The 27,385-nt window shown below is 34.4% G+C and overlaps 1 protein-coding gene across 4 annotated transcripts in view; it reads left to right on the top strand.

Moving 5' to 3' along the window:
* Window positions 1-27,385, top strand: part of tw (Protein O-mannosyl-transferase 2) — a 420,790-nt gene that overhangs the window by 302,318 nt on the left and 91,087 nt on the right. For all 4 annotated transcript variants that reach the window (XM_073956337.1, XM_073956329.1, XM_073956348.1 and 1 more), the window contains exons 8-9: window positions 9,829-10,029; window positions 10,086-10,326. In XM_073956337.1, coding sequence (XP_073812438.1) covers window positions 9,829-10,029; window positions 10,086-10,326 — 442 coding nt within the window. The remainder of the gene's footprint in view (window positions 1-9,828; window positions 10,030-10,085; window positions 10,327-27,385) is intronic.

The raw sequence follows: 27,385 nt of genomic DNA, 5'->3' as shown, positions 1-27,385 counted from the left end.
GCATGTAAGTCGAGCTTGATCTCATATTTGTTGTTTTCAAATTTAAAAACAGCAAGTGTGGGATGTAGTCAAATTTGATTACTTTTGGGGATGGCAAAGAAGACTAGTTTCGTCCAACGCCACTTGGACACATCAGTTCTTTTACTTCTTTGTGTTGAAACAAAGAACCCTTCCCCAATTTTATGACGACTCGAGCTCAAGAATAAGTGTGACTGATGAATTCGTTTAAATGCGAATTCAACCCAAATACCTAAAAACTCTCGTAGCCGCAAACCAAATTAACTACTCCCACTGTCATGTGTCTCCACATTGCAGGGAATGCACATAACTATTTTGATAGTTGTCGAAAAATAACAACAACCAATCGTCCACGGTGCTATGTGTCTATTTTTAGATTCACTTTGGCAGTTTTGTTGAGATGTGTCTTTTACTTACTATTTGTATGTAAGTCGAGCTTAATCTCATATTTGTTATTTTCAAATTTAAAAACAACAAGTTTAGAGTGGGATTTAGTTAAAATTTATTACTTTTGGGGATGGCAGAGAAGACTAGTTTCGTCCAACGCCACTTGGACTCATTTTAACTACTGCACTGCCAAAGTGAATCTAAAAATAGACACATAGCACCGTGGACGATTGGTTGTTGTTATTTTTCGACAACTATCAAAATAGTTATGTGCATTCTCTGCAATGTAGAGACACATGACAGTGGGAGTAGTTAATTTGGTTTACATATGTGGCTACGAGAGTTTTTAGGTGTTTCGGTTGAATTCGCATTTAAACGAATTCATCAGTCACATTTATTCGTGAGCTCGAGTCGTCATAAAATTGGGGAAGGGTTCTTTGTTTCAACACAAAGAACTAAGAGAACTGATGAGTCCAAGTGGCGTAGGACGAAACTAGTCTTCTCTGCCATCCCCAAAAGTAATCAATTTTAACTACATCCCACTTTAAACTTGTTGTTTTTAAATTTGAAAATAACAAATATGAGATTAAGCTCGACTTACATACAAATAGTAAGTAAAAGACACATCTCAAGAAAACTGCCAAAGTGAATCTAAAAATAGACACAGGGCACCGTGGACGATTGGTTGTTGTTATTTTTCGGCAACTATCAAAATAGTTATGTGCATTCTCTGCAATGTGGAGACACATGACAGTGGGAGTAGTTAATTTGGTTTACATATGCGGCTACGAGAGTTTTTAGGTGTTTCGGTTGAATTCGCATTTAAACGAATTCATCAATCACACTTACTCTTGAGCTCGAGTCGTCATAAAATTGGGGAAGGGTTCTTTGTTTCAACACAAAGAACTAAGAGAACTGATGAGTCAAAGTAGCGTTGGACGAAACTAGTCTTCTCTGCCATCCCCAAAAGTAATCAATTTTAACTACATCCCACTTTAAACTAGTTGTTTTTAAATTTGAAAACAACAAATATGAGATTAAGCTCGACTTACATACAAATAGTATTATTTATTTTTTTAATTTTTTGGAGACTATTTTGTATTAACGAGGTCACCAAACTTAATTGGTAAGTAATCATCTTACGGCAATTCGGGCATTGATATTAAGTCAGCATCTTATTACAATTAGCGCATTGACATCTACGCCAGCATCTTATTGTACCTGTTAACATTTATTAGTAATTATGAAAGAAATGCTTAATAAACATAATATTTACCATTTGCATTTAATATTATTAACAATCGCTAACTTAAGGCCTGGGAACATAAGCTGCCTTGCCTGTTTGCCTTGCTTGCTAACGAATAAAAACGAAGAGGGAAACTTAGTTCGAAATTTGCCCTCGGCATTCTTTATTCTTTTATTTTTATTATGTCAGAAATGAAGCAGGAAAGCAAGGCAAGAAGGTGAGGCAGCCTATGTACCCAGGTCTTTATATCGAGGTATTACTGTAGCCAAATTGAATTTCCTAACGGCCTCACAGTGGTTCAGAAATCGATTTTCCTGGCCGAACTCCCATTTTTGTCACCAATTGTTAATTTCTATATGGGTTTCGAAAGGAAAAATATTGAAACTAAGGAAAGCAAAAAATTAGATCAAAATATTGGAAGGTGGCCACCTTGGTGCAATGGCATGCACACCCGCCTTGCACGCTGAAGGTCATGGGTTCGTATTCCCCGGTCATGTAACATCAAAACTTAGATTGTTGTCTTTATGTGTCGTTTTAATAAATTAACATACCGTTTCCACAGAATGATTCCCAAGAGTGTCCTCTTTCAGCCCAAATATGCTTTTGTACACGTCGAATTCCGTCCGTTTAACACTTTTTTAGATTTTTTTAAATTACATGGGTAAAAATGTGTGTTTTCCATACTGTTTTCCATACCTATTTGGAACTTTTTATATATTAAAAAGCTTTATATCACGTTTAATACGTTTACACTTTTGTTTAAATAGTATATTTTATTAAAGAAACAAGTGAGCCAAGGCTATAGTCGGGACGGGGCCGACTATGTGATGTAGGGTACATCACTACCCCTCTGCATATGCTTTTGACCAGGGTTTAAAAGCCAGCATCTAAAAACATTAGCATTAGCTGTACACTTCAACTGCTACACAATATTCGCAGCGAATTAGCCGCAGAGAGTGTTTTTTATGACTAGGGTTGCCAACGCAGTAATAAAAAAGGTGTCATTTAATGTCAAAATGCCCCCATCATATGGTAGAACCTCATGGTAGAACAAGAAAAGGTAGCAGCAAATTCCAGCTGACTGAACTTGGTTGTAGTGTTAGTGCCAAATTCCATACGTAATTTTATGTATTTATTTCTGTGTTCGATGTTTATTAGGGATATATATTTTTGAAGAACAAATTTATTCATCAGAAAAAAAACTATTTCCCATAAAGACGGCTTCATATCATTGACATGTAAGCTCCTCCAGGTCCGAACGACATGCCGCACACTGAAACACCGCTTATAGAGGCGGTACAATATTTGTTAATATGTGTGGTATTTTGTTAAACTTGAAAAGAATAAAGCCCTAATAAACATGTGCTTTTTTGTTTTCAAAAGCAAACGATTGAAACAGCTTCTCTTTTTTCAATGAATTACCAGCGACCCGAAACATTTTTGCAAGTATTCTACTTTCTGCGAGAGATTATGCATTTAGTGGAATGATATGGAAACATTCAAATTGAAAATCTAACGAGTTTTCATTCATGTTTTTCAAAATATTTAATCAAATGTGAAAAGTTATTAGTTTTTTAAATTCCAATAATTTATAGACATTTCCTTGTTTTGTTTACATGTACGTTGACACTAAGGTTTGCAAACAAAAACAAATTTCAATGTGGTTGTTGTTGAGTTGCATTAATTGTAGTATTTACTTTACCTTATATTTGTTCTACCATGGTAGAACCTAAAGAATACTAATTCTTTCACCAAAAATTCACATATCCTTTGAACGAAAAAGTGGAAATAATTATATCGTGATTTTTAATGAATTTCACGGATAAACCTGATCTCAAAAACATTTGTTTGCTGAAAACATGGCTAAGCCGCTGAAACTTTGTTGCTTATTCTCTTTTCTGATATGTGTTGATCATGTGTGCTTCAAAATATGAGTATGCGTATCCGATGCTTTTTTATTTTAGCGACAATATCAAATAGCATCAGCATTTTAAACCCTGCTTTTGACAAATAAAAAATGGTAAAGTGGGATGTACGCCAACCATCAATATGCTTCTTTCGTGACGATCCGATCAAAATTCCGACCTGTAGTGTGATTGCACAAAAAATGGAAAAAGGGATGCATTAGCGACTATTGCTATATCTCTGTTGTTTGACCACCTTCGACAACCTACTTTGCATCGTTCTTTGACCACCTTCGACAACCTACATTGCATCGTTGTAAAGGTGATATTTTATAATTTCCTTGCCTGGTTTTGCTTTCGATATACCTCTTACAGAAGCAGAGACATTCGCTTTGAAATAAAACGTTGACATTTTCTCCAAATAAGTTTTTTGCCCATTCCGACCCCTGCATATTATTCGACCATCACCAGAATCAAGAGGCTTCTTTCTCTGTGAGACCACCATCAACCCTCAAAATTTCGTGAGGATCCGATCAAAATTGCGACCTCTAGCGTGATTACAAAAAATGGAAAAATGGGATGTATTACCGACTATTGCGATATCTCCATTATTTGGCCACCTACGCCAACCTACTTTGCATCATTGTAACGATGGGATTTTCTACTTTCATAGTCATACTTTGCTGTTGGAAGGTCCCCAACCAAAGCTGTGATATTCGTCATTACTATTAAAATCGCAAAACTGAAAAGTTGTGTTCTATTAGCGGCTATTGCGATACCTTCGTTGTTTGATCACCTACGACAACCTACATTTCATCGTTGCAAAGGTGATATTTTCTACTTTCATGTTAATATACCCCTTATACATAGAAGCGGAGATATTCGCTTTGAAATAAAACGTTGACTTTTTCTCCAAATAAGTTGTTTGCCCATACCGAGCCCTGAATATTATCCGACCATCACCAAAATCAAAAGGCTTTTTCCCTCCGGAACCCTCAGCAACACCCAAAATTTCAAATTTTTTGACCAAAGGCAATTTATATTGCCCACCCCACATAGCGGTGTAGGGTATAATAACAAAATCGCTTTCATTTTTTATTTTTCTGGCCATAAGACTTGGTGCGACTTGTCTGTTTAAAATATTTCTTCTTCTGCTGCATTTAACGTTTTATCAAGAGATTCGCCTGAAAAGAATAAATCCGTATAAATAAACAAAATGTCCTTAAATTTGCTTACCTATTACAGCTGTATAAACATTGGAAAAATCTCGCAATCGATTTTTGCCAAAAAATCCTTCAACACTGTAACTCATTATTATGTCGTGTCCAAATATGAGATGTAAGTTGCGTTCAGCATTTCCAGCGAGATGGGACAATATTTTCGTCAGGTTCCACAATCTTCTCTAAAGGTTACACAAAACGTCTAATTGTTAAAGTTTCACCTCAAATGTTGTCAGTCGCCTCAGAATTTGCATTTTGATATAGAATTACCTATTTTTTCACTTGTCTTTTATAACTTCTTTTGCTCATACTTGTTGTTATTAAAATTATATAATAATAATTATTCCACTAACATCCCCGGAGGGACAAGGGAGACTTCTCTTATATCAATGAGTGCACCCCGAATCATATTTGCTCAATGATATGGGACCTACTGTTTATCGCCGAGTTCGAACGGCGTGTCTTAAGACACCACTTGCAGAGAAGATTTGCATGGCTGAAATACTCAGAAAATGTCGCCAACATTACTGAGGGGTATTTTGACACCGTCGAAAATTTGATGTTGATCGGCCTGGTAATCGAACCGCAGGCCTTCTGAGTGCAAGGCGGGTGTGCATAATATTGCACCACGGTGGCACCAATTATATACCTTAAGTGTAATCAATCGTTAAATTCACAATATTTTATTGATTTTTCACAAAAACACTTTTTTCACGAACCGCCAAAAATATGTTGTTTTTATTATTTAAGAAAATTAAGAAAAAGTAAGAACTGGGTTAAGTTCTGCCAGACAGAACTTGTTCTACCCTCCACCATGAGTTGTATTGAAGTAAAATAGATCAATTATTTATTTATTTTATTTATACCCCCAACGAATACTAAATACAAATTTCAGCCATTTCGGTGTGGTTATGAGACTAAAACCTTCAAATACCGTTCTATGGGGGCTATATCAAAACGTAGACCGATATAGCCCATTTGCAATACCAAACATCCTAGGAGTAATAGAAACTCCTATACCAAAGCTCTATTTTAATAGTTGCGAGCTGTATCTTGATTTCAACAGACGGATGGACGGACGGACAGTCGGACTGGTTATCGACCTAGAATTTTACCCTGATCAAGAATATATATATATTAGGGTTATGACTTTTTGAAATTTTTCCTCAAAAATGATTTCCTGTAGCAGGGATGAATGAACTTTTACCTATTAATCACTATGCTATCGTTTATTCCATTGAAATATAAAAAAAGTTCACGCACAAATCGATTTTAAAAAAATAATTTTTTGAAAAAATATATGAAACGAAAAAAAATTTGTTTTCAAAAAATTATTTTTTGTTGCACGAATGAATAAATATAAGCCTACTAATAACTATAATAACGTTTATTTCGTTCAAATAATAAAAAAGCCGCGAAAAAAGTCACTTTGAAAAAATTTTAAATTTTTTGTTTTTTGTTACAAAATTATATTTTTGATTAAAAGCGGTTACGACATTTTTACGATTCTCAGAATTGAATAAAAATAGTTAGAAATAAATTTTATGTCATTTTAATTATCTCATGTGGCTCTAAAGTTTATTTTCAATTATATATCTGTTTTCAGTGACTTCAAAAAATTGTCCATACTTTTGATAAATTCAAATTTTAAAATCATTTTGTGCGTGAGGTTTTTTCACCGAATCACCTTACAATTAAGATTTTATGTAATCTTATGGCAAAACTCATCACGCTATGATACAGGGATATGAGGTTGTAAAAAAGTCATAACCCTAATATATATACTTTATATGAATATTTCGTTGTGTTACAAACGGAATGACGAATTAAATTATACCCTCCATATTATTGTGGAGGGTATAATAAGAAGATGCTTCGTTGGGCCATCAGCTGTCAATATAAACAAGGCTTCTTCTTATTAAGGTAAAAGTATTAATTGTTGACAACATGTTGACAAAGTGTTGACTTTGTCACCATAATAGTAGACAAAGTGGTGACATGTCGACACATAATCCCATACTTCCTACAGGGTAGTTAGAACATATGAAAATCTCGAAAACACTCATATTTTGATGCAAAATATAAAAAAACTTATAGTTTTAACTTTGACCTCGAATTCCTCTGCAACCGCTTGACCTAATTTGGGGGCTAGTCGGAAAGCTAAAAGTGTTTTATGTCGAACAAAAAAAGAATTGTGAAAAGAAATCTATGCGCTCAAAAGTTACAGAGTTTTCACTTTCTGTAACCCGATTATATCCATTTATTCTATTATTCATCCTGGAAACTTAAGGATGAAACTTTTATAAAAAAAATCATAACCAATTTAAAAATTAGCCGAAAAATCACTATTTTAGTTATTTTTTAATTTAATTTTTTTATTTTATTTGACAAACACAGTAATCTAGCCCATAGGGCCATGAGCTATACAATAACTACTCTCACTTAATGATATCACTTACGCGGATATACAAAATTATTGTCACATTTTTTAAATGTTTGAACTATTGTAGTTAATTATTTATTTCTTCTTTTCAAAAAAGCACAAAATAATCTTTTTGCTGACTATTTTTTATTGAAGAGGGTACACATTACGACAATTCGGGCATTGATATTTAAGTTAGCGCCTTATTGCCGTATTAAATATTCTTATCGTTGCAATTAGGGCATTGACATCTATGCCAGCACCTTATTGTAATTGTTAACATTAGTAATTATGAATAACATTTAAGATTTCTATTTAATATTATTATCCAGCAAAATGTTTGTAGCCAAAGAAGTATATGAATCATGAGTGCAAGTGATTTCGGACTACATCTTTTTATGTGAAAGAAGTCATGATTTTTACAGGGCATGGTGCAGCGAGGATACATTCCATTTTGCTTCCACAGCAAACGTCTAAGATGCACTTCATTTTCGATTCACGGCACGTCTTTTGATTGAGTGCTTTTGATTGAATTTAGATACATTCTTAGGAAAGTGTTTTTAATCAGTTTAAGCATGCAACAATAAACAATAAATAAAATGCATTTATTATTTGTGTAAAAAAGAGTATTAAGAACTTTATTATTTTATATAATAATTATAAAAAGTATGCATTAAATTCAACCGCTATTGTGTTTACTTCCTCTGCTCTCCGTCATCATGTTCCGCCAATCCAAAATGTCTTTTTATTTTGTCTTCTTATCACCAGCTCAGCTTTCGGCAAGGACTACAAATCCACTCCAAACATTCTACTCTCGTGGTTTACCGCAAAAAGGTTCCCAACTTTTAATTAACTTAACTGTTTGTATTTTTTAATTTATAATAAAATGTTAGAAATGTAGACACTCTTTTTTATCTTGTGAAGAAATAAAAATTAAGTCGTTGTTTGTAGGGATTGAAAAACGGATAGGGATTGAAAAACGGGTAGGGATCTCTACGCTATGGCTTCTAAAATGTAGTAAATGGAGTGCACTTTTCACGACTCCGCATGAACTGCTTCAAAAACAACTTCAAATAAATTTTGCTGGGTAACTATCGTTAACTTATATGCTTTATATTGCTAATAACTACACTCTAATATGAAAATAATGCTGGTTCGTGAAAATTTGATATGTTTATGTTGAGATAACAAAGACATTTTCTGCTAACGGTTCTTCGATTTTTGCCGCTGGTTGGGACCACAGTCTTTATCTTTTTGGATAAGATTGCGACTTTTCGAGACCATACAACAATCGCCTTCAAGTGACCTTTTTGTTTCTCAAGCGATATTAAATGCTTGCATATAACAGAAAAAAATAAAACAAACGCGTCATGTTGTTGTGTACTTCGAAAATAAATACACATACGATTAAGGCGTATATTAGGCCGGTGAAATCCGTCCTTGAATTAATATTTATCGCATAAAAATTAATATGATCCCAAATTCCAAAAAAATCACATACAAGAATTCCAATTTGCATCGCTAATTAAAATTCCACATTTGTAGTTACTTTGGCACAGCCCGAATCACTTCTCCCAAATCATTTTAATAACTTTTTGGTACAGTATTTTAATCTAAATATATGGTAACATGGGGCGGCTTTGCCACCGCAGATTTTCTTGAAAACTACAAATGCTACGAAAAACCCGTTAAAAGGAAAATTGTGAGTTTAACGAAGATCTATCATATCCCAAAAGCTGGCATTTGTATCAAATATATGATTGAGGATGCAAGCAGTTTTGTGTTTTTCAGGGTATAGCGAAAAAAGTTCATGGTAGGTATATTTTGTTACATCTGGTTTGCCTTTGGTGATATCCAAAATACATTTTATACCGTTAAAAGGCAACTCCTAAAGAATAGAAATCCAAATAATTTTGTATTAAAATATTATAAATGCCAAGATTATTAATATTATGAAACAGGTTGGGGTGGGGCGTCTTTGCCAGGATGGGGTGGGTTAATGTGAGAAATTTGTCGGGATTAACTTATATTGTTTATGTTATAGATATAACACACTATAATGTGAAGTCAAAATCAAATATTACGCTAAACGTATCGTATTGACGTAATATTATATCTTTTGTATCTAAATTCAACATACCAACTTCAATTGAATGCTAGGATCTATTTCCTTTTGTCAATTTTAGTATAATTTTTGATTATTCAATAGATAAAACGACCCTTTATGTTTAAATTTTGATATTTAAGGAAGAAGTATGGTAAATGAATATTTAGAGTCCCTTGGCGTAGGCATCCACGTCGGTGGCAGAGCTGCCTCATAGGTGGGGCGGCTTAGCCACTTTTTAGGCATTTTGTAAATTCTCAAAGATTATATTTTTAAAAACAAAATTATAAACATTTATATATCAAAACTTATAGCCATGATATGCTTATATTTTTTCCAAAAATATTTGAAAAAACGGTGTTGATATTAGAACATTTTGAACAAAAACGTGGCACACCCTCCCCATGCTACCATAAATACAAGATCAATAAATGTCACTTTCAATGATGCGTGATAAGTATGAATAATGTAGTTCCAAATGCTTCTTAACTATTAAGGTAAATTCTCACATGTTCAAATGTATCTAGGTGACGTCATATACTCACAAAGACGAAAACAATGCCTGGATAATTAAACCTCACGATGAAGAATTCACTGAAAAATTAAAGTTGCTAAAACATGGAGATTTAATTCGTCTAGAACACGTACAGACACGGCGAAATCTTCATTCTCATGATGAGCCTGCCCCCATTTCTAAAACACAAATGCAGGTGACTGGATACGGAGAGGTGCGTATTAAAAGGTTAACTGGAGCTGTATAATACTTTTTGTTTTCATTTCACAGAATGGCATCGGAGACATAAATGACATCTGGAAAATCGTTATTGTTGGAGGCAAACCAAATGAAGTTGTAAATACAGTTACAACGAAATTCATGCTTATACATTTTTTACAAGGATGTGCCTTATCTTCGTCTGGAAAACAACTCCCAAAATGGGGATTTGAGCAACAAGAAGTAATATGCAATTCTAATGTACGGGATTCTAATGCAAGGTGGAATATTGAAGACAATAAACACGCCAATTGTAAGTATTAATACAAATTTATTATATTCTAATTGTGCCGGTTTGTCGTTGCTATTAATAAGATTGATTTAGATTTGTTTTGTAGTTTTTGTAATTTAAACAACACAAAGCAATTGACGAAACGGTAGTCAGTAGGGTTATGACTTTTTTACAACCTCATATCCCTGTATCATAGCGTGATGAGTTTTGCCATAAGATTACATAAAATCTTAATTGTAAGGTGATTCGGTGAAAAAACCTCACGCACAAAATGATTTTAAAATTTGAATTTATCAAAATTATGGACAATTTTTTGAAGTCACTGAAAACAGATATATAATTGAAAATAAACTTTAGAGCCACATGAGATAATTAAAATGACATAAAATTTATTTCTAACTATTTTTATTCAATTCTGAGAATCGTAAAAATGTCGTAACCGCTTTTAATCAAAAATATAATTTTGTAACAAAAAACAAAAAATTTAAAATTTTTTCAAAGTGACTTTTTTCGCGGCTTTTTTATTATTTGAACGAAATAAACGTTATTATAGTTATTAGTAGGCTTATATTTATTCATTCGTGCAACAAAAAATAATTTTTTGAAAACAAATTTTTTTTCGTTTCATATATTTTTTCAAAAAATTATTTTTTTAAAATCGATTTGTGCGTGAACTTTTTTTATATTTCAATGGAATAAACGATAGCATAGTGATTAATAGGTAAAAGTTCATTCATCCCTGCTACAGGAAATCATTTTTGAGGAAAAATTTCAAAAAGTCATAACCCTAGTGTACACGCAAACATAAGAGAAACGAAAAAATATTATTTCCCTACCAGCATTTGGAAGTGAGTTTCTCACTCCCTCGTCTAAGACGTCACTCAGGAGACACGCCAAGGGAGATAAAAGACGATAGTTGGTGAATTACACAAACAATGCCTACAACATTATTATGATTGTCTTTTATCCCGTGTGCAGACACGATTATTTAAATTTATTTAAGAATTCAACACCTTTGAACAAATTTGGGTCATTTTTCTATCTGATGATTATATGTCTCGTTGGTGCAGTGGTAAGCATGCTCACTTTGCACTCTGAAGGTCCGGGTCAGAGATGGTCTGTATGATGATTTTTTAGGTTTTCGACGGTCAGAAAGTTGTAAACGTCGAAAACGTCATATACCCGTAGAAAACGTATAAAAAGCAGTAAACGTCATAAACCTCAAAAATTTATGTTACCACCATAAAAGCCTGTCTTTATTATTGAAGAGCCTACGTACTTTTTTGGAAATTTAAACACATTTTTCTTAATATTTTATTTTTTAAAATAACTGAAATGATTGAACACAAAATTGGATTAACACGCCATCTACAATACATTCTGAACACTACACGCGATTCAAAGAATTTGCTGGTGAAATATGGTATTTTCCAGAACTGCAAAAATCTACTAAATTAAAATATATATATTTTTTATAACATAAAGGAAAAATTTTTATCGTAATAAAAAATTTTAGAGTCTTGCAGGTTCTGGAACAGGCATATTATAAACAAACATATAATGCCCATATAATATAAAAATACACATTAAATTCATAATTTTTCAATGAACTCTATTTCTGTTTGCTTCTTTTTTATTAAAACAGGATCTCAAAAGAAATAATAAAATGAGTTTTGTTATTATGAAAAACAACGATTTTTAGGTTATAAAATTCTATTGTTTATGCTGTCAAAAACCTTGTTTTTTGGGAAGGTTTACGACGTTTCTGACGTATGTAATATACGTCAGAAATGTATGTCATATACGTCATAATTTCCGACAGACCATCTACGGTCCGGGTTCGATTCCCAAGCCAGACAACAAAACAAAATTTAAGCTGGCAAAATTAACATGGGCAAAAAACTCCTATTTCTCTATAAGCGTACTTTGAAAAAATAAAAAATAAATAGAAAAAAATATTTTTTTATTAATTCAAAGAACTATCGCGGAAATGATCTTCTAGACGCGGGCGTGATTCATTTCTTCACAACTGAGGTCACTTCAGGGTGACTTCTTGCAGGGTTGCAATAGGCTAGCCACGGCTGCCTATACCAATGGTATGAATGTAATGATGTGTGTGTATATAACAATCAATAGACCGACGACCAACTGACTACGCAACGTAAATATGTCACTAGCGTATTAGAGTTGTGTAACCTAGTTCATTTGTAATATCTAGTTCAAATATCATTCATCATTCACTAACCCGTTCAATCATTCGGATCACAATCGTTTACGGGCTCTTAATCGCTCGCTTGATGGACATGCATACTCCAAATAGGAACAAACATTAGAATATTATAACACTATGCAACACTGAAAATGCAAACAACTTCTGGTATGCATTTTTTGAAAGTACATATTGAGACTATAAAAGCCCTAGTAGGGTTTTTTCCTGTTAGATCCAGTTTGGATTTTATGCCCTCATCTAAACCGGGCTAAAACTATAGTTTTTGGATTTATCGCGCCTTTATCTCAGAAACGTTTAGGAATTTGGCTTTGCTGTCTTTGGCAGTATTATAGCCCTAAACTAGTTGAACTTATCTTTTCAACAGACTACATAAGAAAAACTCCATCTAGCGTATCAAAACCGATAAAATATAGAACATTTTACATAATTGCTTAAATTCTGGTCAGTAGCAGCTAAACTATTGAAAAATTTTTGAGGTTTAAGTAAAATTTTAGGCAATAATTGTAGTTTTTCGAGTTCGTTATTTCTCCAAAAATTTTATTTTTGCCCTTATATACAAATTTGCTTCAGAGGTCAGATAAAGATTCACATAGGTTTCAGAGATATAGCCCAGAATTTCTTTAAAAATTCAATATTTAACCAAGTTTATATGGGGCCATAAAATCGAAGCTCGATCTGACACAACAAAATCCACCTAGGGTTTTTGTCGTTTGGGTCTGTGCTTTCAAAAAATCCTAAGCTCAAATTGTTTGCACAAGATTACCTTAAAAATGTTGCACAGTGTATTTAAACTACAAAAATTTTACATATAGAGATTTTTATTCCATTCATAAAGAAAGATTATGTTTTCACTAAGTTTAGAAAAAACGTCCTTCGGAAAAAAAAGTTAATTAGAATTTCATTTAAGTGGCTGACAAAAAAATCTTATGTTGTGTGTAGAAATTATCACTGTGAAAAAAGCTTTGTGTGTGTATGTTTTTTTATTTTATCCACGACAAGGCACATTAAATAAGTCAGTCGAAATCGCTTATAACGTCGGTCAAGGGACCGGCCAAAATCGGACGCTATAAGCGATAGTCGTTATAAACGATATTTATAAAAGAGGTAAAATTACATTATGTATAGTGACTTTTGGGTATAAATACGTTGTTTTATTAAGTAAATGAACTCAATTCAATTTTTACTTTTATTTTCTATATACCTAAGTATAAATGACTAAAAACAAAATAATAAAAATAACGATATTAAATGAAAACAATTACCAAAGTTATATTTTTCCATGATTCATCTAACAATAACACGGCCTCCAACACATTTAATTTCGTACTTTGATCCTTTTCTATTCTTGCCAGGATAGCGGATATTGGCCGATCCGGCAATGCGATTTTAATGATTTTATTCCACCTTGGTCCATGGGTTGTAAAACAGATGTGACATTGGGTGGCAAAAACTCAACCTTAATTGAGTTGAGACCGCCATATTCGAACATGTTGTGCATAAATTTGGTATTCTGTTGTTGTTTGAGTTTGAAAAAAAATATACATAGAACAAATTATTGAGAGAAAATTTCCTTCATCGACGTTATAACCGATAGGAAAATTCAAATATTTCACAAAAAACCGACGTTACACCCAATATGACGTTATAAGCGATATTTATTTTTGTGGAATATAAAGGGCAGAAATTCGAGACTTTTGGATTTCGTCGCTATAAGCGGTATGACGTTATAAACGACGACGCTATAAGCTATGTCAAAAACGTTCTTAATGTAGAAATTACACAATGGGGGTTTTACACTTCACATTGATCCAAAACATAAACAAAACTCATTACACTACGAAGGCATCACTTAGCACAAAAGGTGTCACTTTATTCATATCTGAATGACATACTGAACTCGATTGTGAATCGTTCGTTGATTGTTCTTCATGGATCTTTCGGTCGGCGCTCAGCGAGCTATATAACGACTGATCTAGTCATGCGCTCTTTTCAATGAATCGTTCAATTGAACTAGTTCCTTCATGAATTATGTATATAACTCTATAGCGTATGTATGCTTATGTATTGTGTATTATATTAATACGTATATTCAAAAAATAATTTGATGTATTTTTTCTGTGTTTTTTTCTTTTGGTTAGACACAACTACACAGTGGTAACCCGATGGAAATATTTAAGTAATTAAATTTCGAAAAATAAAGTCTTTATTTACGTTAATAAAATTATCAAAATTTAACATGATCGTTAATTAAATTTTATTAACAATTACACCACCACACTAATTGAAAAATACACAGTTTTTGACTAAAATTTTTGCAACCAAAATTAATTTTTATTTGTTTTCACTGTTTGATAATAACACCGAAAACGTTAGAAACAAAAAAGTCATACGTTTTTGTTGTAAAGAAAATGAAAAGAATTGTTGGACGATGGATATTATTTTAATTTGTTTATATTTTTTGTTACCTTTTTCCACTACGCGAGCTCACAAGTAATGAAACACTGTACTCACCTGTTGGTTTGTTGATGTTTTGAGGATGATAATGATGTTTCGGAGTCGGAGTCTAGGAAATTTTCCTGGAGTCGGAGTCGTGAAAAAAAAAAACAACAACTTGCTCTGCGTTTATCAAAATTTTTTTAAATAAAAAATTCTGTAAATCCGTTAAATGACCATAATTTAAATACAAACCTTTTAATATCTATGTTGATTAAAAAATGCATATCGGAAATGTTTTTGGAGTAATGGTTCCGTATCCTTCCTTTTCTTAGGAAAAAATTTCTAGAAGATTTACTGGTCTTCTCTTCTCTGGTTTTTTTATTAGAAGTCTGTCGAGAAGTGCAGAAAGATTTTTTATGTTTTGTCGACTATGAAAAAGCGTTCGACAAAGTACAACACGACAAACTAATTGATATCCTTATCTCAATTGGTATTGAAAGTAAGGAAATCAGATGTATCAAAAATTTATATTGGCATCAATTCGTACAAATTGAAATTGATGGAGATATAACAGAACCTACCTTAATATCAAGAGACGTTAGACAAGGATGTATATTGTCTCCATTGTCATTCAATATATTCTCCGAAAAAATCCATCAACAAAACGTCTAATGGCATATTTATTGGTTGTAGATACATCAATAACATACGATATGCTAATGCTACTACAATGTTAGCTGACATTATGTCACATCTGCAAGAATTCTACCGCGGAATTTTAAAATTATGTGGACTGCCTTACTTACAAACAATGAAGTAATGCGAAATGAATCGAAATAGAGAGAGATCATGATAAACATCAAGAGACGAAAAACAGTCTACCTTGGTCATATCATAAGAAATCTATATATATATATATATATATATATCGTCAGAGTATATTGCTACATATTTTTGGAATTCGGCGTTGATCAGGAGATATAGCATCAGAATCGTAAGTATCTCCAAAAAGTTAGATTTTGTATGCAAATATTTATAGAATGGTAATAGATAATGTCTCCAAATTTTGGATGTGTGAAGGAATTTGATCTAGAAATAAATTTTCCAAATTATGTTGAAATCGGTTCAGACTTGGATAAAGCTCCCATATATATTTTCGGCCGAATTCATGTATTTTATGCACCAAACACGCTATGTATGTCCAATCTCAATGAAATTTGGAATTTGTGACGGAATTGGGTCTAGAAATAAATTTTGCAAACTACATATATTGAAATCGATTCAGATTCCGGCTGCTTCATGTATTTTATGTACCAAACACGGTATGTATGTCCAATTTGATTTGGAATGCGTGACGGAAGTTGACCTACAAATAAATGCGCCAAAATATATCGAAATCGTTTTTCTACTTTAATGACACTGACGGTCAGTTTTTTATAAAAAAAACCAATCTGGCGATCTGCACTTTTAAACGTCAAGACAAAGAGTGATTTTCCCTTGCTAGAGATGAGAGTAGGGACGATGATAAAGACTGATAGAGTTCGATAAGATCCACATCCATGTCTTCAAGAGGGTTGGGTCAATTCCCAACAATCTATCTGTTGCAATCAGGACAGAGCTCGCAGCATATAAATTGGTACAGAAATTTACCTTACTTTTAAGAAGTTTGGCATTTAAAATGGGTTACATCGGTCCTATGTTTTGATATAACCCTATACACGGTACCGACTGATGTTCGACATGCCTTAAATTTGTTATATAGCCTTCGCTAGGGCTATAAAACATTCCTGCAAAGAGTTGTTGGTATATATAGGTTTACGATTTATTATAACAGCAAAATATTCCTAAAGTATATGAAAAACCTTAGTATCTATGGACGGACCAGAACCCGAGAAAAAATTATAACAAATAGTATCTGTTTAATGTTATTTAGTTATTTTGACATTTAGAACCCTTTCTACAGAACAAACCCCAAACAAATTTATATAGGGACATGACCTCGGCTATTTTGACCTTGAAGATGGAGAGCTACAACTGCTACAACCTTTTGACATAAGGCCTCAATTGGTTTCCATAACCGCGAAAGTGCATGTGTAGGGGAAATGCGGCAAGACAGTGTCTCCTTTTTGGTGTTCTATCACGCCGCGTTGTTAGAATATAGTTAATTTTCCATGACCCAAAAAATTACAAACAATGTTATCGGAAAGTAATTACGATAATTTGGTATTTCGGGTGTCATTGGGTACATAAGTCAAATCCGGAAAATTGGAAATATAATGGTAGGTCTTTGTTTTGGTGGAGAAACCTTATAACGATATAGTTATCTTGAATATGCAGCAATATTCATACTGAAGTGGGTGTTAGTCTGAATTCCGGATTCCCAACGGATAGAAAACCTCCGCGAAGAAAACGAACAATATAGGCCCATGTTTTGACACAACTCCCGATGTGACGTATCTAGATGGTTTCACACTGGAATGACAGAAATTTGGATTTTGTATTATCACTGGGTAGACAACAGCGAGGTAAACCCAACTGATTGGTAAATATTTAATACATTTTGACCGATTGAAATTAAATAATTATTGTCATAGTCGTGAAAAAAATTGGACTGGAGACGGAGTCTGACCAAAAACGGCTCGACAAATAACACGAAAACCAATTAGAAAAAAACAAAACAATCCAAAAATAAATAAAAACACAAACGTTTTTGTTTCTGATTCGATAAAAACCAGAAGCTTTAATGAGTAAATAACTAAATAAATACTTATAAGTAAGGGGAAAGTAGTAAGGCGAACAGATTAACTGTGTTACGAGTGGCGATCCTCCACTCCTATGGTTGCCACTACTTCGGCACTATCAGTTTGCTCTACCCTAGATAGTGCGTCATGTGAGCCATCTTTGCTTCAGGTCTATGCACTATGGTGTAATTGTAATTCTCTAACCCTAATGCCCATCGCACTATACGGCTATTAATATTTCTCTTCGCCAATGTTAGAGTGAGGTGCTACCGTGTTGCAATGGTATGCAAACCCGCTTTGCACACATAAGGTCGTGGGTTCGATTCCCCGGCCAGGCAACATCAAAACACTTTTCAACGGTGGCAAAAAAAAAAACCTTTGTAATGTTGGCGACATTTCCTGAGTATTTCAGCCATGTAAAACTTCTCTACAAAAGTGGTGTCTTAGACACGCCGTTCGGACTCGGCGATAAACTGTAGGTCCCATATCATTGAGCTAATATGTATATCTTGAATTGTATGTCTTCTAAATAGGCCCAAAATCTCCGCAAGGAATAAATGATCACAAGAGTTTCTAATTCGAAGCTATTGTACCCCGTCTCTGCATCCTCTTAGAGAAGTAGGCTACCGGATGGAACACGCCATCGTCCTGCTTTTGCAACAGAATCGACCCAAATCCTATTGCAATTGGATCGCAATGCAATTCCGTTTCTCTACTTGGGTTGTAGTTCGCAAGAATAGGCAAGAATAAGCTTCCCTACATTCGTCCGTGACCACATATTTAACTCAATCTTTCGTTAATTGTATAGTGGTTTTGCTATCAAGGAGAACCCTTTCACGAACTTCCGAAAGTATGAGCACAAGGCCAGAAACGCCTGCATCTCTTTCACATTTTTAGGCATCTGGTAATTCCCGATCGCATCAACATGTCCGTCCAATGGTTCAATACCCTTTTCTGAGACTTTATATCCCAAATACTCAATTTTGTTATATGCGAATTTGCATTTTTGTATTTAGATCTACAGTCCGTACATAGTAACCGTTCCATTACCCTTCCCAATAGCTGCTTGTGCTCCTCTAAGGTCTTCGACGCTATAACAATATCATCCATATATAAATATAAATATATATATATATATATATATATATATATATATATATATATATATAGATATTACCATTTCATTTTTTCTTTAAAAAGTCTTAAAAGATTCCCGCAATGAATCTTTGAAACACCGCTGGTGCATTTTTCAGTCCGAATGGTAACCTTAGGAACTCAAATTGACCGTTTGGTACCACGAATGAGGTGTACTTAACCGAATCTTCTTCTAACCTTACGAGGTAGAAGCCTGACTTAAGGTCCATTATGGTGAATCATGACTTTCCCTCAAGGTACTACAAACAATCAGTTAGTGGGAGGGGGTAATTATCCCGCACTATTATTTTGTTAAGGGACCTATAGTCCACTCACATTCTAGTCTCTCCACTTTTTTTCTTTGTTAGTACAATAGGTGACGAGTAGGGTGAGTTACTTGGTCGTATGATTCCCTTTTCTAACAAGTCCGCTATAATTTTGCCCACCTCTTGCTTCTCTGCGAACGAAAGCCTTCTAGGCGAACAGTAGGTCGCGTTACCCGAGGTCACTAAAATAGAGGCCTCAAAATCAAATGTCTTTGGCCCACCTTCAAGTTTTTCGAAATAGTTTTTATACCCTACACCACTATGTGGTAAGGGGTATTATGTGTTAGTGTATTTGTATGTAACATACAAAAGGAAGCGAGATAGACCCATAGTTCCTTCTAGGGATATACATAGAATCACTTTCTGAGTCGATTTATGCATGTCCGTCCGTCCGTCCGTCCGTTCGCAACATACAGGTCGCATTTGTTGACCGATTTCGCTGAAAATTGGGGAATACCATTTTTTTAGCCGTCGGAAGATCAAGTTCGAAGATGGGCTATATCGGTCCAAGTTTTGGTATAGCCCCCATATAACGGTACCCCCCGATTTGCGGTATTTTGACGTTTTTAGCTACATTTTCAGACCGATGTAGCTATAATTTGACAGTTAGGGTTCTTAAATGTCAATAAACTTATATAACAAAAGTTGTGGACATAGGTCCACGTTTTGGTATAGCCCCCATATAACGCTACCCCCCGATTTACGGTATTTTGAAGGTTTTAGCTACATTTTCAGACCGATTTAGCTATAATTTGACATTTAGGGTTCTTAAGTATCAATAAACTTATATAACAAAAGTTGTGGACATAGGTCCACGTTTTGGTATAGCCCCCATAAAACCCCCGATTTACGGTATTTGGACGTTTTTAGCTACATTTTCAGACCGATGTAGCTATAATTTGACATTTAAAGTTCTTAAATGTCAATAAACTTATATGACAAAACTTGTGGACATAGGTCCACGTTTTGTATAGCCCCCATATAACGGTACCCCCCGATTTACGGTATTTTGACGTTTTTAGCTACATTTTCAGACCGATGTAGCTATAATTTGACATTTAAAGTTCTTAAATGTCAATAAACTTATATGACAAAACTTGTGGACATAGGTCCACGTTTTGGTATAGCCCCCATATAACGGTACCCCCGATTTACGGTATTTTGACGTTTTTAGCTACATTTTTAGACCGATTTAGCTATAATTTGACATTTAGGGTTCTTAAGTATCAATAAACTTATATAACAAAAGTTGTGGACATAGGTCCACGTTTTGGTATAGCCCCCATAGAACGGTACCCCCCCCCCCCCCCCCGATTTACGGTATTTCGACGTTTTTATATACATTTTCAGACCGATTTAGCTATAAATTCACATTTAGGGTTCTTAAGTGTCAATAAACTTATATAACTAGTGGACATAGGTCCATGTTTTGGAATAGCCCCCATATAACGTTACCGCCCGATTTCAGGTATTTTGACGTTTTAAGTCACATTTCTAGACCCAATTAGTTATAATATTACCGATTTTCGGTATTTTGAGGATTCTAGCTACAATTTTTAACCGAATTAGGAGTTATTTGACATTAAAGGCTCAAAAACTGTCAACATAGGCCCCTGTTTTATTATAACACCTATATAACGGTAACTCCCAATTTCTAGCCCACCAAAAATTGTCAACATACATAGTTAGATATAGGCACCATAAAAAAGGGTCTCCCGATTTTATGTACATTATCTGCCATTTTAACGTACCCACTTAAAGTTGGGAACAGGAATGAAAACTAATTATTCCATTTTAGTTCAGAATATTTTATGGTGGAGGGTATGAAAAGTTCGGCCCGGCCGAACTTAATGCTTTTTTACTTGTTTTCTAATTAAAACTTGTACCTTGTTTCTCTCGTATGTATTCATACTTGGGTTAAAGTTCCATTCCTCCTCAGTGTTTATTCCACACACTGTCTGCAGGTGGTTAAAATTTTCCTCACCCTTTATTTCAGTTACTACTGGGTCAAAATTTTCCTCCCGTCTATCATCTTCCCCATTTATTTCCATTTTTCCCATACCTTCCTTTTTAAAAAGACCCTCATTTACTTCAGTTTTCTTTTTTCATTTATTTTTTCTACTCCAGGTTTAGAGTCCGCCTTCAAAAATAGTGTTATACATTTCTTTCCAATTTCGTGTTTCAATCCACTTGGGACCGGGTTCCCTTTTCTGAAGCATAAAAAAAAAATCACGCCAGAGCACCAATGTGCATGAGGCTGTACTGGGTAAAATTATGAATTTGATTTTCTTCCTGATTCCTCCGAATTCTAAGATGCCGTTGTTTGTCCGCATATTTTAAACTTTCTCCCTTCCAACCCCTTGTATTTTGAAAACCTTCTCTTTCCTATAGCGGGTCTCGGGCACACGGATTGAATCACATCATCACCTCTTCCTCTTGGGGAACCATAGCTACTGCCCGGAGTGGGCATTGCATCTTTATGTGACCTGGTCGTCCGCATGTAAAGCATCTTCGCGCTGGCCGCTTCTCCTTCTTACAGATTATTGCGTAGTGGCCCGGTTGCTGGCAATTAAAACAGCGGATAACTGCACTTCTGCGAACGTGGCAACCCTTCCCTTCTCCATGTTTATTTCCAGTTTGATAACACTGTGCAACACGAAAATTATTAACCACATTCTGACACCGCAGATTGTTAGAAGACCAAAAAGGAGAGGACATGTGTTTCGTCATTTTTTCCTATCTCATCAACTTTCGCGGTTATAGGCCTCCAAAAGTCTGAGGCTTTGATGTAAAAAGGGGTCAGTTTGTCAAGACTATATCTTCCAAACCGTTAGGAATTTTTAATTTATCTCAGAGGCAAAGTTTTAGCTCTTGTGTTAAAGAACAAAAATTGAGAACACATATAATCCATCAAACTTCATCTGCAAGGATAAAATCACCAAGGTCAAATTTCTTTTAAAAATTTTTCTCGGGTTTTCGTCTGCAGCTATCAAACCGATCAAATTTGAAGGAAACAACCAACTACAAAAATGTACCTCGGATCTCAATAAACATCTTTCTAGAACATACGAACTCTGTATAGACGGTTCTTAAAGGTCAAAATAACAAAGCAAATTGGATATTTATCCTGTTTTCTCTGGTTCTGGTCAATAGATACTAAACCGTCCAATATTCAAGAAAACAACCAACTACTATAATGTAGCAAAGACATCAGTGAACAACTTTATGGAACATGGGAAATGTCTACGAACGGATCTTAAAGGTGAAAATAGCAAAAAACTTTGGAAAATATTCAATATTTATACTTTTTTCTTCGATTTTGGTCCACAGATACCGAACCGCCCAATAATTAAAGTTACATTCAAATACAAAAATGTACCTTGAATTTTGTAGCTGACTGTATCCTGAATTTTTGGGCGGTTCGGTATCTGTGGACCAGAATAGGAGAGAAAAGTGTAAAAACTGAATATTTTCAAAAGTTTTTGCTATTTTCACCTTTAAGAACCGTTCATAGACATTTCGCATGTCCCACAAAGTTGTTCACTGATGTCTTTGCTACATTATCGCAGTTGGCTGTTTTCTTGAATATTGAACAGTTTAGTATCTGTGGACCAAAACCAGAGAAAACAGGACACAAATCCCATTTGCTTTGCTATTTCGGCCTCTATGCAGAGTTCGTATGTTCTAGAAAGATGTTTATTGAGATCTGAGGTACATTTTTGTAGTTGGTTGTTTGCTTCAAATTTGATCGGTTTGATAGCTGAAGACCAAAAACCGGGAAAATTTTTTAAAAAAGTTGACCTTGGTGATCTTGACCTTGCAGATGAAGTTTGATGGATTATATGTGTTCACAATTTTTGTTCTCTAAGACAAGATCTACAACTCTGGCTCTGACATAAAGTCAAAATTCCTAATGGTTTGGAAGATATAGTCTTGACAAACTGACCCCTTTTTACATCAAAGCCTCAGACCTTTGGAGGCATATAACCGCGAAAGTTGATGAGATAGGGAAAAACGGCGAGACACGTGTCGTCTCTTTTTTGGTCTTCTATCACACTGTGAAGTCAGAATATGGTTAATAAAACATGTCTCAAAAAATTACACATAGTGTAATCTCTTATTTTAACTTTAAAATTCTTATCTGTTTCTGTAAGTAACGTTCAATGTGGTCCATTTCGTCATCCGCTGTGTTGTTGTTGTAACCCCTACAGGTAAAGTTGTAAACAGAAAAGAAAGAGAAGAAAATTTGAAATTAGTAGATTGACATCTAAGCATCCACATCCAGACCTAGAAAGCGAGCCGCTAAGACTGGATGTGTCCACAGTGACTTCGAAGTCAGGTCCGTCGGGTTTGCAGGACATGCGAAGAGGTGTCGAGTGACAAGGGCGTAGCCAGGATCAAATTTAGGAGGGGGGGCACCTTTTTTTTGGTGATGAGTATGGTTGTGTATGAGGTACTTACCTAATGAAAAACAAGTAAAAACGTACACCATGAAATATTCTGAACTAGTTTTCTTTCCGTTACGGAAGAAGTAACATTGCCCACAATTTTAGGTGGATTTTCTGAGTAAACCAATTACCTATCACCTAACCAAATCACCTATGTCCATAACTATTGTCGGAGAAGTCTTTTCGTCACTACGAACCCTTAATGCTAAATTGCACCCAATTTAAACAGAAAATTTATATAAAAAGTAAGAAAGTCAGTCAGCTGTGCTGACAACGGAGGGTGTATCTCCTCTACACCCTATAGCCTCTGAAAAAGAAGCAAAATCTATAATTATGCCATATACAAAATATATTGATCACGAGTTTGTTTCAAAATACTCGTATGTGGAATCTGTACCGTTGAGCCACACTAAATCATTGACATATAAAAGTCTAAAAAATTTTTAGTAAGCAATGTTCTGATTCACATAGAACTCGAAATATTAAATTAAGTTGAACTAAATATATTGAGAGTTATCTTGCATACTACTTAATTTAGAATGTCTCTGCAGGGTTTTTTGGTGCTTTTGGGCCATTATCTCAAGAAGTATGGACTTAATCCGGAAACAAATTTACCATTGTAAAATGGACCGTGAAAACAACCTTCTGACAAATATCAAACTGATCCCCGACGAATCCTCAAACTACACTTTTCCCAAATTTAGAATGGGAGGTACAAGTAGGACGGGATTGATTTGTCAAGACTGGATGAAATAATGAAAGAGTTATCGTTCACACCATTTTAGAGAATATATTGCGAAACAAGCAAAATATACTGCTAATGACATTGGAAGCACATCCTCTTGTTGTTCGACCATAGTAATTTCTTAACAGATCACGGTGGGCCTTAACTAACTTTAAATGAAAGGTACTTACACCTGAGAAGCTTTTGCGGATTTTGAAACTATAAGGTTCATAGATAAGAAAAATAAAAAACAAAAAATCGCCAGAGGGTCAAAGTTCACAAGTTTAGGTTTATCTTAGGTATTCAGGATTTTGTTTGGATGCAGCAAATCCTATCGAAATGGGACTAAAGCAAATTTTATAGAGGACTTTCACTGCTACAACATTTTTTAGTGTAATTTCGATAGGACTTGCTGCTTCCAAGCAAAATCCTGAAAACCTAAGATAAACCTAAAATTGTGAACTTTGACCGCGATTTATTTAAAGCGATTTTTTCTTGTTTTTTGGATTTTTCTCATCTATGAACATTGCTGTTTTAGAATCCGCAAAAACTTCCCAGGTGTAAGCGGTATTCATTCAAAGTTAGTTAAGGCGCACCGTACTTGACATTGTTTTATATGGAGGCCATTGTGCATTGTCCAAATTTGAATTTCTATATCTCAAAATTGGTAAAACCTTTACCGTCAATCTTTTAGAGATATTTCACTGCTACAACATTTTCTTTAGTCCGTTTACGATAGGACTTACGGTTTCCAAGCATAGTGTGAACTTTGACCTCGATTTATTTGAAAATCCCTCTGTCGTTTCTTGTTTTTTTTTATTTTTCTCGTCATGAACATTGTAGTTTCAAAATCCGCAAAAACTTCCCAGGTGTAAGTACCTTTCATTTAAAATTAGTTAAAGCGCTCAGTGAGATGATTTCAGTTATTTTCAAGATATTATCTACATCTATATTTGCTTTAATTTTGAAGTTAGGGTTAAGGTTGAAATTTTGCATTCTAAGTTCAAGGTGGTCAAAAAATGTATCCGCCGAATTATAGACAATATCCCCTTCAAAATTGCGAACATAGGTCCACGTTTTGGTATGGCAATTTATACCCTCAGCCTTTAGGCTAACGAGGTTGTATACACTTTCATACGATCAAAATGTGCAATATCGACATAATTATTTTAGACCCCAATTAAATTTGGACGAAATCTAGTTCAGACAATTTGGAGTCGTTTTAGCAATGTACTTCCGTCTGGCTGGCTGGGCGCACAACAAATATCGAACGGATCAACCGGTTCGATCAAAAATTTTGCCTTCGTAATATTTGTCCAAACATAGTTTAAGTTCGAAGATAAACCATATCAGTCCACTCCTTCAGCTAACTCCCCCATACACGTTAAAAACTTTTCGCTAAAATCACTCGCACCTCAACTCTGGTCCATGCTTTGCACATCGTAATATTTTGACGAGACATAGATTGTCCAAACATACTTTAAACAATTTCGCCTATGCGTTCTTGAATAAAACCGTTTTCAGTTATTGAACCAAAATATCTATTTAAAAGTGGCACAACACATTTTGACATCACAAATAATCCCAGCAAAATTTGACGGAAGGGGTTCTTTGCGATGACGTGATTTCATGTCATCTTTTGCATTGGTTCAAAGGAAGTCGTGAAAGATCCGATCTTTTCATTAGGATTTGAACCAATGCAAAGAAAGTCGTGAAAGGTCCGATCTTTTCATCAGCATTTGTACACATTCCATCGATCCAATAGAGATGATGTTTGTGTTTTTATTTACACACCTGTTTATTTTCATTTTGGTATGTTCCAGTACTGCAAAAATCTACTAATTTTTTCCGATAACATAAAGAAAAAATTGTTATCGTAGTAAAAATAAGTAGATTCTTGCAGTTTCTGGAACAGACCAAAGTTGTTAGAACTGTCGTCGTGATGTTGTCTTACATTTCCTGCATATCAAACAACTAAAACTTCTAAACAATTGGTATTATATGAAGTCCAAACCATCGAGTTAAAAATAGAATCGGACTGCACACATTGCTCTTTTAAAAGTTCCCTTGTCTGTTCTAAATCTGACATAGAATGAAATCAATCAAATCTCGCTTCTTGGAATTTGAAAAAAAAGTCCGAAACGAAAAGGAACAAGAATCTGAAAATAAAGAAGAAACTACTTTTGGAAAGAAACAATTAAAAATAAATTAATTAATTAATCATAAATGGTATTTTCCATAAAAAGTCTCTCCTCCCCGTTCGTTACATTTTGTTCTTAGAGATCCCTAAAGCAAGCCGGGTTGTAGATCCCTACATATTTCCGTCACTAAACAAAAGAGTATAAATTACCAAAATGTTGTTATAAAATAACAAAATTATAAAATAAAAGTAATTTACGAAATAAAAATACTTAAAGGAGTGCATTTGGAGTCCATGTTGAAATCTGAACTGGTGATGGGAAGATAATTGAAAAAACCTTTTGTAAGATGAAAGAATATCAGTTGCGGAGAACGGAGGAAGCAATCTTTTGCGTTGCAGCGGTGGTGATTACATTGCAATTTTGGATGTAAACTTTTGAAAAACTAAACTGATAAATTAATTGTAGCTATTTCATGAATTCGTTTGAATTAATAAAGAGCTTTGTTTTTCATGAAAACCATATTTCAATACAGCATTTCCATTTTCCAAACAAGACATGAAAATTTCATGCCAAGGGGTTGGTGAAAATGACATGCCAAAGCATTGGTTAAAATGACATGTCAAAGCATGGGTGAAAATGACGTGTCAAAGCATTGGTGAAAATGACATGTCAAATCATTGGTGGAAATGACATGACAAAGCATTGGTGGAAATGACATGTCAACGCATTGGTAAAAATGACATGCTTAGGATCCAGAAAAGAACGTCATCTTTTGGGGTCCACGCTCATATAAAATTCATCGATGAAGATGCTAAAAAGATGACATGCTAGATCACTTGCACCCATGATTGAATGTCATCTTTGGCATCGAACATTTTGCTGGGATTGAGAGGTGGACCG

Source organism: Musca autumnalis, unplaced genomic scaffold (genome assembly GCF_047663935.1).
Source record: "Musca autumnalis isolate F117 unplaced genomic scaffold, ASM4766393v1 scaffold_1, whole genome shotgun sequence".
Lineage (NCBI taxonomy): Eukaryota > Metazoa > Arthropoda > Insecta > Diptera > Muscidae > Musca > Musca autumnalis.
The sequence above is the reverse complement of the archived record's forward strand: the minus strand, read 5'-3'. Positions and strand labels throughout refer to the sequence as shown.